Raw genomic sequence first — 13,296 nt, 5'->3', positions numbered from 1 at the left:
TGGGTGGTTTTCAGGATGAGTATTAGGCATATGATTTTTAAAATCGTTATTTAACCCATTGATCAAGAGAAAGGGGGTCCAGGCAAAATAGTGTTACACCTTACCATCATATCCTTTTCTCCCCTAGAAACTAATATCTGAAATCAGTGCCCATGTACAGATGCCCTCTGTCCTTGCCTGGCAAGACTTGTAAATAGTATTTATTGAACACCGTGTGCAGTTTTTCTCACCCAGCCCATACACCAGTTCGAGTTCCTATTTCTTGCCTTTGGTGAACGTTTGGGGTTGGGGGCTACCTCAGAGTTTCAGTAACTCACCGAGTCCTGCCATGCCCAGCAGAGTGAGTCCTGCCAGAGCCTGAATTTGGCCGAGCACCCGGGGCAGGGACTGGGGCGGAGGCAGCTGTAAGCTGCGGGCAGCTGGGGGTGATGTTCTCTCCATTTGACTGCAGAAACTGAAAATAACCTTTGCCTGTTGTCACAGTTAATATGCTTCTGTTGGAATCTGAACTTGGTCCCAGGATCTGTGCTTTCCCCCGCTTTGCTATACTGTTTAAGATGGCTCTGAACTTGAACCCAAGTGTAAATAAAGGTTGGTATTCCCTCCTAACTGTGTACAGAAAGCTGAATCCTTTTGGTCACTCCCAGGTCAAGAGAAAAGAATGTGGAAAAAAGCCCAGTAGAAGGAATCAGCTGACCTCCCTGCCATATGACAGTTAAGGACATTTGCTGTGGGTGACTGTCCACCCTTGGTCTCTTATTACTAAATTAGTATCTGAATACTAAGATATATTAACTGTTTTATTTCCTCTCCCTGGAAAGGACACAGTGAGTGGGAGTGACCTGATGTAAGTCAAGTCTCAGGAGAGTGAATGTCACATTCAGCCAAAATGATCAACTGGTACAGCATGAGGGTGTGTCTTTCCTCAGCAGGCTTGATGCTGTGACATGAAGTTATTCTGCCCACCTTGGCTCTGAAGATTGGCAAAACAGAGATCCCTTTCAAGAAAATTCCCTGATGTTGTAAATAGTGGCTGAAAAGCCTATAGCACTGGAATTAATACTGTATTTGCAAATACCGCATCCTTCTTAGATGTACTGAAGATTCCTGTGCCATGGAACAGTCTTGGGTCCTGTGGTTGGAAACCGTTCTGGGGGATGGGGTACAGTTTCCGAGCCTGTAGAAGGCTTTGTTTGCTCACCAGGACTATGTCTTGCCAATTGGTGGGGTAGATAGATAATTGGGTTTGGTCCTGTGGTTGTCCACAGTGCCCCAGAGAAGACCAAGCAGAAGCAAAGAGCAGGGGAAATCCCTAACATGCCATAGGGAAAATCAAAGCAGGCAGGAGGCTTATGTTCGGATTTATACACAAGGCAAGGCCTTCCTGATCCAAGTTCCTCTTTTGAGGTGGGTGTAGTCCTGTTTCTAACAAGTAACAGTGAACAAATTGATCCCACAAAAGAAAACTAGTGTGTCAGTCCCCAAGACTCTTGGAAAGCAGACGTCAAACATGTTTGAATGCCAAGGTCAATGTGCCGGCCCCACTCTGGGGGGACAGCAGCTGAAGATGGCGGGCGGGGGAGGGAGTAGTCCCAGGGCCTGGAGGTTGGGGGAGCCTCACAGAGAGGTGTCGCCCCTGAAGGAAGCAGGGGTTGGCACCAGTCTTGACTGGATGAAAACCTAAGCTGCTTATCTGACAAGGTCTGGGAAGAGGCAGACTCCCTACAGAGGCTACCCCCAGGGAAGCGCCTCAGGAAGGTTAAAATCATGCATTGGATGTTTTTAACATCTGGCCAGGCTACTTGAGAAGCTGTACATCTTTAGCCTAATGTTGCTGATAAGCATTTGATGTCTTCATTCCCATGCAAGGCAAGGCCCTCAGAGCCCAAGAGGCTGCAAGGGGGACCCGGACTTCTAGTGCTGGTCACTAGTTCAGGGCTTTTCCTCTCGGTTGGCTAGGTACTCCGGGCCACCCCAGTGCAGGCACTATTTTCTTTTGAGACAGTACCATGTGGTGCTGGTTAAGTCCTATGGAGCTACTGGACCTGGGTCTCAAGCTGGGAAAGGTCAGCTATTCTTCTGAGCTATTCAGGAGCCACGCTGCTGACAGCAGGTGGGGCTTTCCTCCCCTCCGCATGGCATCATGCAGCCAGATGAGCATAGTTTCACTGTGAGAGAAGACCTGCCCATTTCCTTTCACTGCTGCTGTGTCTCAGCCTCCACAAGGGTCACAGTTTGTGCAAACAGCCACTCAGGATCTGCCCTCCTCTCCAGATCCTCCGACACTGGCCTGAGGTCAGTGCCCTCGACATGCCCCACGCATCTGAGGCTTTGCCTAGCTTTGTCCCAAAGGGGTCTGTATTTATGTGGTGAAGAAAATGAGGAAGGGAAAAAGGTATTTTAAAAACATCTTTATTGTAGGGGCACCCAACTGGCTCAGTCGGTAAAGCATGCGAATCTTGATCTCGGGGTTGTGAATTCGATGACCATGTTCAGTGTAGGATTACTTAAAAATAAAGTCTTAGAAAAAATATATATCGTAAAACAATATGGATACAAAACACCACCTAAGAAACTGATTTTCCCAGAAGCCTGTCCAGTGCCCATGCCAACCACAGCCTCCCCCTCCCCTGAAAGGAACCACTGTCCTTAGTCCCAAGGGTCATCCCTAACATTAAGGCTTTGCCCTTCATTTGGATGTCTTCTACATCTGCAGGCTCGCCCTCCCACCCTTGGTGCAGAAACTAGCGGCGTGAGGAGACGAGCAGTGGTGGAGTGGCTGCTGTGTGCGGTCTTGCAACTGTCTCATGCTTTCAAGTCAGGGAATGGGAAGGACAGTCTTCTTGGTCCTCTTAGTCCCTAGCTAGCGCCTGATGAGGAGATAAGGCAGAAACAAGATCCAGCCCTCTAGCCCAGTGTTCCTTCCACACTCCCAAAATTACCACTTCAATTACTAGTCCCCAGGGTAAAGCTGCTAGGAGAGAGGCAAAGGCCAGAGGACAGGTTCCTCTGCAGGGGATGAATGAAGCCACAAGTACCTGCTGTGTGCTCAGGGGCAAGTAACATGGTGACCACACACAGCAGTGGCATGAGTCCCTCTTGAACAGTCTCCTGAAAACATGATGGGATTAGAAGTGTTCTTAGAGGGGCACCTAGGTGGCTCAGTCGGTTAAGCCTTGGACTTCGGCTTAGGTCATGATCTCACAGTTTGCGGGTTCGAGCCCCGCGTCAGACTCTGTGCTGACCGCTCCGAGCCTGAAGCCTGCTTCGGATTCTCTTTCTCTCTCTGCCCCTCCCCCGCTCACTCTCTCAAAATAAACATAAAAAATGTTCTTAGCTTTATTATTAAATCTCCTGCACAGGTGGAGATGGCATGACTTGAGAGGCCACGAGATTAGGTTCAAGGTCACCAGTGAGGCACTGGTGGAAATGAACAGAAGTTTGGCTCTCCCGGCGGCTTCATGGAGCCTACAGGGTCCAGCGGCTGCTTATGCCTCTCCTAGGCCCAAGCTGCTCCCTGCCCATCTCCCGAATGCTCTGGAAAGCCTTTTCCTCAGCCACAACGCTGCTTGTGACTCAAGGTGATGGAATTTCCCCAACCAAACCACAATGCCTTCTAAGCATTGTTACTTTGTAGAAATGTGGCCTGATTTCAGAGCACAGAGTCATCTGTAAGTGGGAATGCCTGTCAGGTGAGAATGGAGTGGTGTCAAGGTGCACATCAGTCTCCAGGGCTCAATGAGGTTAGAGAGAACTTTCCTTGAGAACAGCCACCCCACCAGGGGCACTGAGAACACCTCCACCTCATGGGTGCACTGCTCAACCCAGGGGAGCTCACCCACATGGATACACCCGCACAGCCATGTTAGTGGCCCTGGCTTGTATTCCACCTGTCTAGATACTGGGAGCATCCGAGCAACAGGGAGGAAAACTACTCAAGTATCAAAGTAAGTCCTACATTCTCAGCCATGCAAAATGACCACCACCTGCGTGTTTGGCGGTGAGGGAAAGAGGGGGGAGAGCAAGCACGGTGGCTGGAAGAGTTTTCAGTAAGAGGGAAAAAGCAAGGTGGGTAGAAAGGAAGCAAGAGAAATGTGGAGGCTGCATAGCCTAACACGAGAAGTGGGGATCCCTACCCTGACTGCATCCCACAGGTTCCTACCTGTGACCAGAGCAGAAAGCCCTCAGGGATTTTAACCAAGGATCTGTAGATGCCCAGAGCAGGGCCTTGGAATGACTGGTGAACGGGCTCTGAAGCGGGACACCTGAGGGGGCGCCCTTCGCACTGCATCTGTATGAGCAGCGCCCCTGGAGTTGAATGCTGCACAGCCGGGAAGGCCACAGGGGGCCTGCCCATGAACTCTTCAAGAGTTTTGCATTAACTTTTCTGGGGACACAGACCAGCTTCCACCAAGTCAGTCACAGGGGCCCCTAATGTAAGAAAGCAAGGAACGCTACTTACTGGGAATCTACTACCAGAGAGGAGCCATCCCAGTCACTCCTCCTGGCCACCTACTGGTAGGACCAGCTCTAGCCTCAGGCTGAACCCTCAATACCCAGTGGATAGAAGACACACTTGCTGAGGCTGAGGCACACGCTTGAGGAAACAGGCTTAAATTTCACCTGGAGAGACTTTCTGTTGGTGAGCATTGTGCTGTCCAGGAGAGATCTTCTTGGGAGGCCTAGTCTTTGCGGATCCCAAGCCAGATTAAAAGCCGGTCTAGAAAGGTTACAGCTCGAGACGGCCAACTATCACTGCAAAAGGAAGAAGACAGAACGAGTTGTATTTATGACACCAGAACCTGTCTTAGGGAGTCACTGGGTGTGAAAAGGACTAGTTTAATATGGCAGCTAGAGAAAAGACTCCACGGTGCACACTGTAAACTCCTTAGTTAACTGCAAGGCAAATCTGGGGTTGGCCACAGCAGAATCACCCTGAACATGAGTGGTCCAGGGTGCTGGAATCAGGCCCCTGCTCTGTCCACTCCTGTTTAAGAACCTGTCAGCCACTGGCCTGCCTACAGAGCTCCCATGTGTCATCTAGCTCTGTCACAACAGAACCCCCTCACTCTCAAGGATGGAGACCTCTCTGTGGCTGCCACATGGCAGGAGATATGCTAGGCTCAGGCAGAAAGGCAGTTCGCTCACTGTCTCAGAACCCCCAGCCCCAGTCTCACAAATACTCATGAACCCCATTCCTGAGGGCCAAGCCCCCTCTGCTGCCCCCTTCATGAATGAAACCTTTCCTCCAGCCCCTTCTTTTGCCCTCTGGGGTTTGCACCAGAGCAAAACAGGGCAGGGGGACAATATCCACTTCAGCAAGGTCCTAAGAGCAACTGTTTCTGTTTCCATGACATTGCCCAATGAAGCTGTATTTGAAGCTGATCAGCAGTTCCCAACGGGGGGGCGGCACTGCCTCCTGAAGGGGGCTGACAATGTGCGGGGGTGTCTGGATTATCCAATGGCTGAGAATATGACTGGTATTTAGTGGGTGGGGATGCCAGACTGGCTACATTGTCTGGAGAGTCCCACGCAAGGAAGAACTGTCCCGCCTGAAAAGTCATCTTGTTTTACATGAAGAAACACACCCATGATGAGAAACACACCCATTGTCTTTCTCCAAGTAAAACAATGCACAAACCATACCACCTCCTCTACTCTTTCTTTTCCCACCGAAAGCCTCTCCCTGTTTAGAAACGTGACATTTGGTAGTATAAGAATTCGAGGGACCAAGGCCAGTCCCTGGGGGTGGCCAGCCCCCGTGGCCTCTGGTCATGCTGGGTGAGAAGCCTCCTTACCTGGGAATTTCAGTGTGGATGGAGCACCTGTCATCCAGAAACATGTCAAAGCCATGCAGACTTGCTAGCAAAGAGACGAGACACAGTTAGAGGCAAGGCCAGGCAGTGTGGGAGGATCTCCGTTCCTATACGGGCTGGGCCAGCACCCCCAGTGAAGAAGCCAGAATGTCTGGAGATGGACTTGGATGGGTTTTGCCCAGAGTCCATTTTGTTCTCCCAAAAAACTGAGAAAAACAGACTGTGATAGGTACATACTATGCCAACTACTTAGAAGACAAAAGACCCCAAATCTAAATAATGGGGCAGCTAAGAGTTAGGACCAGATACGGCAGCAGGTAATGGTGACCCATGACCTAATAGCACTAAGGCCAGTGTCCTACTATTAATTAGCCATCTCAGCCATGCCCCGACAGCTGATGCTAAGGGGACTGTCCACTGTCACAGACCTTTTCAGAGCATTAAGGCAGTATTTTTTTTTTTTATTGAACACAACATATGTATGACTCTTCGTATGTGTCAAGCACTTGTTCTAATGAACAAATATTAACCAAGTTAATAATTAATCCTCATCTGTCACCCTGGCTAACAAGCAGCAAAGGTTTGTACGCAGCCTAGGTCCAGAATCCATGCTCTGAACAATTATAATAAGCTGCTTTTTGACACAGCATATATCAACAAAAGCTTTAAATTTTTGCACATCCTTGACCCAGGAGACATGCCTTTTGTAAGAATTTCTCCTAAGGAGATAACCAGCACCAACCAGGAAGAATCCACACAGGAGAATGTTTATGCAATCTGTACTAGTGAAAGGCCAGAAACTACCCACGGGGGCAAGCATGAGGAGAGACCATGCCGAAGTCTTGGCACCCTAGAGAAGGTGAGTATTATGTTCATGGAGAATTCTTGCCACCATCCTGCCTTCCCAAGCACAAGTGTGCTCAGACACACGGGAGGAAATGGGAGCAGTGGATGGATGGGACGCCTCCGCTGGCCTAGGGCCCAGGCTAAGGCACACTCACCTCCCTTGATCTTTTAATTCCAAGGCTACGCATTTATCAGTCCGATTTTACAGATGAACAAAGTAAGGGGCAGGAGGCAGGAAAAGGATGCCTGAGACCACAGCATGAGCGGCAGAGCTCATTTCAGAGCACACACTGGCTGCTCTTTCCACATTGACTTGCTAACTCCATATACTCCGGGGCCTCATGAAGGGGCCTTTCTACTTAACTCTACCCCCACCCTAGGTCATTTACCTAATTATGTACAGAAAATTACCTTAAATGTAGGAAAAAATTAATTTATTGAAAGCAATGTACCGGCATGTTTTAAATGCTTTGCATGGATTACCTCATTTAATTATCCCACTAACTGTTAAGATAGGAATCCCTTTCCTTCCCATTTTACTTAAGAAACAGAAGCAGAGGGGTTTAGCAAATTGTGTGTGTGGTAGGTGGCACCAAATGGCATTGTCGACAACAGAGAGGGAGCATCTACAGGGCCAGGGTCTCCATGGCTCATCACCCACACTGCGCAGCCCTGCAAGACGGAACTTGGGGTTTCATTCCGAGTCTTCCAAGTGTTAGGCCCTTGCCACGCCTGCCCCCTTCACAGCACTTACATACTTTGGGCAGCTTCGCAGATGCCAATCAACTGAACTTCACTGCTCGGCAGGAGGGTGCACGACCTGGAGGGGCAGGTAGCCGCTGCAGCTTTCAACAACAGGGGACGGAGCTTGCGAATCACACTCTGGGGGTAGCAGTGCCTGCTAGAAGTCTGGATGGGGCGTGGGTGTGGGGGGTCCCTGTGGTTTGTACTTTGAAAACCTGTATCCAAGCACGAGTGAGCTGAGTTCCTTTGGGAATGGGCCAGCATTCCTAACAGAGCAAGCTCCTACATCCCAGACACATCCTCTGAGTGGTGGTGTGGGCATTAGGTCTTCAGGATCCAGGTCAGCACGAGACAGTCAGAGGGGAGGCAGGCAGATGGCACCATGATGGCATTCAGAGTTGGACATCAGAATGTAGGTGCCTGAGCAATGGTCCTGCCCCTCGCTTAGCTCTTTACTCCTGACCTTGGCAGGTAATGTAAGGGCCTGATTTATGTGTCTTATCCTCAGTAATTTCCACAAAGTCAAACCTTGGCATAATTTGAGCTGGTGTTGGATGTGTACAGAATGACTTCATAACAGGAGCCCTCACGCACCATCTTATCTTGGGGAAGGTGTTATAGACTGAACTGTATACCCCCACCCCCAAATTTTTAAGCTGAAGCCCTAATGCCTAATACCTCAGAATGTGACTATATTTGGAGACAGGGCCTTTTAAGAAGTAATTAAAATGAGACCATGAGGATGGACCCTACTCCATAAGGAGTCATAAGGAAAAGACACCAGGGATTATAGTGCACAGAGAAAAGCCCAAGGCCAGCGGCATCAGAAGAAATAAACTCTGCCAACACTTTGATCTTGGGTCTCCAGCCTCAGCACTGGGAGGAAATAAATTTCTGTTGTTTCAGCCCCCAGGGTAGTAAACTAATACAATGGTTATATCCACTTTATATTCTGACCATTGCCTACTACGATTCAGAATGGTAAGTGAATACAGTAAACTGGAAGGCTGTTTGGTTAACACTTTTAATTATATGATTATAATTATACAATTTTCACTATTCAGTATTTCGTATAAAACCAGTTACAATACACAAGATTTTCAAACTCAACAATATGTATCAAACTACATAGATATGCAAAGTTTACAGCCATTATGAAGCTTTATCTTAAAAATACCTTCAGGAAAATAAACATTCATTCAACCAGTTCTCTTGGCTTTATAAAATATGATTAGAAATATACATTTTAATAAAAAATCAAGACAATGACTGACCAAATACTGATTAATCAGTTACATTTTAAAACTTTTTAATAATCTGTACATGAGTGCAGGTTAGATAAAAGTCTGCAAATTATTAATATAAAACTGCAGTACTATAATCAGATGAACATACCTGCTGACAGTTATTCTACTGGGCAGTTAAGGAGGTAATTTCTTACACAGTATAGATGAATTGTCCAGTCTTTTAAATATATCTGTAGTATTTCCACTTAGGAACATGAGGAATACTCAGATTTAGGAGAAATGGAAGAGCAGCAGCTAGCCTTACCAGGACAGTTTTAGCGGGAGATAGCTATTAAAGAATCAAAATATGCTTTTAAAGTTGTTTTTCATGAGCACTGCTTTCCAAGATGCAATTACTTTAAAAAATGTATGAAGAGGAACAGTTAAGCTACTTTTAGAACAAACATCAAAAGAGCGCATTGCTCATTTGTCATGAATGGTGGTGATTCAAGCAAAGGGAAGCTTCCAGAAGCTCTTGGCACAACACCACCCAGAAGGCCTGACGGTCCGCAGGGCACACAGAACTGGCCATTGGGCTCCAAGGGCAAACATATTCGCCTCACAAGCACTCTTGGGAACTCCTCTAAAAATGGTCTGGGCCCAAGAAAAGAGGTAGGAATGAATGACCCCTGTGAGAGGGCAGGAGGGCAGAGAAGAAAGCAGGTGGGTGACAGGCAAACAGGGCCAGGCTGAGAGCAGAAAGATGCTGGAGACTAGCAGAGCAGCATGCCGCCCAGACGCGGCTATGTGGACAAGGCAGGCTACGTGTTTCAGTGAGGCACTGCTCAGGATTAACCCCTCTTCACAGACAGCTCAGAGAGATTTCTAGTTTTTCTTTAGCATTACAAAAGAGAAGTCTGTCTATACTTCTAGGTACCCAGTTTTGCAGACACACTTCCTTTGGACTGTCTTGGACTTTGGAGATGAGTCCCCAAAAAGCTTCAAGGACACCTAAAAATATGCATTTCTAATGCTAATTTCAAAGAAATGGTCTTGGTGTACTTTCAAAGCTATTTAAGGCTCTTAAGTTTAAAGGAATCTCTCCATCTGACGTGCCCTATTTCATATTCCATAGCAACAGGGTCTTTCTATGACAAGGACTTGAAGTTAGAATCTCAGGAGATTCTGGGTGTGTTGAAGTTTCCATTGGGGGAAAAAAAAAGTCCACTCTTATTCATAGCAGAAAGAACTTTCCATCAGACCCAGAGACTTCCTGGATTCTAGAAATGCCCTCCAGTACATTTAATAATAGTGTGCTATGAAATCCACCGGAAGCACTACCCCAAGTCCTTGCTGTGTTCCAAGGACTGCTCCTTTATCAAATCACAGTTTCCTGGGACTCACTTTAGTGAGCCTGTTAAATAACAAGATTTTTTAGAAAGAGCCACAGTGATAGCAATTCTAGCTGGAAACTCGAGCAGCTGACACAAAAAGGCAATTTGTAAAATAAAAAGTACTGTGGTTAACACTGAAGCCCAGATTTTTACACTCTTGGCCAAGACATCAAATGGCTTATTCACTGGGAGGGAGATGGCACATTTAACTTGTTCTGATGTAATAAACAGCCAAACCAGGAAAAGTTCTGATGGAAGTTTGATTTTCATAACTACCTGGATTATTTATGCAGGAAATGGCCTTCAAAGATGTCAAGGGAAGAAGAATTGCCCTGAGAATTCAATGTTTTATGCAAGGGCATAGTCTGAATATTATTGTCTCCTAGCACGAGACAGCTAATGGAATGTTTCTCCTCCCACCCAGAGCTTAGTGAAGAGAGGTCTTCCCATCAGGTAAGTGGGTCTTTGTGTCTATTCACTTCCAGGGATAGAAAACCACTTTTTTTTCTGAGATCTAGTCCCCAGCATTTAAAAGTTGGCATGACACACCCCCATACCACCTGACAGGGAAGAGCCGCCTGTTTGACCAAGATGATGGCACCATCTCCCCTCGAAGCCAGTCAATCTTATAATTTACTCCAAGAGAGTAAATATCGAAATGGAGCCATGGCCTTCCAGTAACTTTTTGCATTAACAGAGTAAAATCTGTTTATTTCAATCGCTTCTTACTCCTCATAGTTTTGTTAAAAAGGTAACTTTTTAACAAAAGGAATTGCTTACTCGCCTGATTCATTCATCTTGTAAGGTGAAGGCATTTGCCTTCTGTTGCCTTTCCATATTGTATCTCCTGCTCTCCATTCTAGGATAGGCAAAAATTGGTTAACAATAACTAAAACCATTCACTTCTTATTATGGAGGTAACCAAGGTGACTGCAAAATATTCTTTTATTTTGGGCCCCCGTTTTTTGTTTTAGCAGCAAATAAATAGTTTTTGTGATTGCTTTATATCACAGACTCTGCTGTGTTTCTGGAGGGTGGAGGGGCGAAGGCACACTGAAAAGAGTTAGTTGTATTCCCCAACCAAAGGCAACAGTGAGTCTCTTATTTACAAACAACTGAAATCCAGATGCTAGTAACTGTCACTGAAATCAAAGGGTGTGTGAATGGCCTTAGGCTGATCACATAAAAAAAGAAACCCACAATGTTACAGAGAAAAACCTGAATAAAGCAGTACTTTTTTTTTTAGCCATCGTTATTTGGGATGGCTGTTTCCAAGGGAAAACACCAACAGTGTTTTTTTTTAATCATGCGTGGAAGGAAACAGGATTTTAATTTGTATGACTGGGCAACCAAATCGTGGGCAGCCTTGGCATGCTCCAGTCCCTCAATGACATAAAGAGGAATGACTTACAACAATCTTCCGACTCTGAAGGCAGCGTCCCCTCCTGAGTCTTCTAAAGCTACCACTCATGTTCTCTTGCAAATTCAGCTGCCAAAGTACCACTTTGTATCACAACATCCAACAGTCCTCAAACACGGTTTTCACAGATTCTTGTTAATAAAGCACTCTTTGGTGGAAGACAAGCAGCTTGGGTACTTAACAGAGTTACCATTACAACAATATTACAAGTATTAAAGTGAAGATGTTTAAACCAAATAGTATCAAATTACAGAAAGTACCATTTCAGTAATGCCTGTTTTCTCTTTATAAATTTTGACACAGGGTGAACAGAAAATAAATACATAAAAAACCTCCATCAGATCCTCGCTTCTTCTGAAGGCCAGCAGCTAAAATGATTGCCATCACAGGGACACACGTGCACCACACAGACTAGTCAGCTCTCCTGACAACAGAGGGCTTTGATATTTACACCTGAGACTAAATTTACAATAGCTTTTTTTGTCGTTAAACTTGAGATGTTTCTACAAAAGGAGAGCTGGGCCTCCTTCAAGTCACTGCTTGTGCCCAAACTCATGTAGTTATTTTAAACTCCAGTGGACATTGTCTTCATTGAATAAACTTCTTAGGTGGAAAGCGGCTAAGGCTTTTGCAATTTTGTTTTGTTTCCAAATAAATTGTGCTAAGTTCTGCTGTAGGTTTCTGTTCCTAGAGTCTTCCTTCAGTTCTGGTCACAGGTTTTTACTTAACGCAAGACTGTTTTAGTCCTTGAAATGGAGGGACTACAGGGGGAGAAAAAAAAGGATTTTACCATGAAGGTTTCCAAGTGTCCCATATGTAGTTACCAAAGACAAGGAAGGCAACATAATAAAAGTAGTGACATGCTAAGAAGTATACACTTTGTATAATTCTTTAATGACAAGTATTTTGGAAAAGACAGTACAATATCAACCATAAAGTAAAGACAAATGGGAGAGAAAGGCAGAGCAGAAAAAGGTTCAGTTCTGCAAAAAATAAAAAAACAATAAAAACAAAGAAAAAAAGAAGGGCGGGCAGAAGCAGCAGAGCAATGAGAGTACCATAATGCCATTAAGGGCATTTGTTGCAAAGCATTCCTTTTCCTTCTTTCCCTCTGAGGAACCAGGCTGTGGGAAAAGCGGAAAGAACGAAAAGATAAAGAAGTGTTACTTGATTATTTCCAAAGCCAGAATTCGGTCACAGAAAAAGCTCTGGCACCTCAAGCAGTTTCCAGTTCAGCAGCACGGAGGGCACCCGCTCCCAGCCAGCCTCAGACCACGCTGCAGGTGGGGCACATCTTGATGGATTCTCCTCTTACTTCCTTTCTCTCCTACCCCGGTTTATTATGTAAACTTTCAACTAACTAGCAGCTTTTAGAGAAGAACTTGAGCAAAAGGAAAGAGTCAGAGAAGCCAATTCCAATCTGGAGGTGCCCCTCACTGGATGATGAGGCCACTTTATCAAAGTAGCTCATCTGAATCGATGACTTAGTTTTTGGAGACTCCAACAGAGTACTGAGTATAAAGGTCCAGGTTAACTGGTACAGCCAAGTGGGAAAATGTCTGGAATTTCAAAGGGAAATTAGTATTTTAGATGAGCAGAGGTAACCAGCATTCTTTTTTAAAAAGATATTTCAGGATATTTAGAGACAACATCCTGGGGCTTCTAGATGAATGGATTTTCAGAGATAATGGCAATAACTGAAAATTAAAGCCCAGAGGTGGTGGAATGGGTACTCAGCTCTGAGACTATAAACGGACAAGAAGCAGTGACAGGTGGGATAATGACAAAAGTCACAATTGAGAAAACTTGAAAAGCCAAGAAGTCCTAAATGTAGCGATTTCCAATTGAAG

At 45.8% G+C, this 13,296-nt stretch overlaps 1 protein-coding gene across 10 annotated transcripts in view; it reads right to left on the bottom strand.

Moving 5' to 3' along the window:
- CDC14B (cell division cycle 14B) overlaps positions 1–13,296 on the bottom strand; it is a 138,068-nt gene that overhangs the window by 25,916 nt on the left and 98,856 nt on the right. For 5 of the 10 annotated variants that reach the window (XM_027048211.2, XM_027048209.2, XM_053205156.1 and 2 more), the window contains one exon: positions 8,413–12,207. The exons of 3 other annotated variants lie outside the window; for them this stretch is intronic. Coding sequence is in view for 4 of the 7 variants with exons in the window: in XM_027048209.2 (XP_026904010.1) it covers positions 12,171–12,207 (37 nt within the window). In the remaining 3 variants the exon portion in view is untranslated. Of the gene's footprint in view, positions 1–8,412; positions 12,208–12,504; positions 12,571–13,296 lie in introns of those variants that run through there. 2 more of the 10 variants (XR_008291200.1, XM_027048207.2) reach the window with 1 other exon arrangement.

This window comes from Acinonyx jubatus, chromosome D4 (genome assembly GCF_027475565.1).
Source record: "Acinonyx jubatus isolate Ajub_Pintada_27869175 chromosome D4, VMU_Ajub_asm_v1.0, whole genome shotgun sequence".
NCBI lineage: Eukaryota > Metazoa > Chordata > Mammalia > Carnivora > Felidae > Acinonyx > Acinonyx jubatus.
The sequence above is the reverse complement of the archived record's forward strand: the minus strand, read 5'-3'. Positions and strand labels throughout refer to the sequence as shown.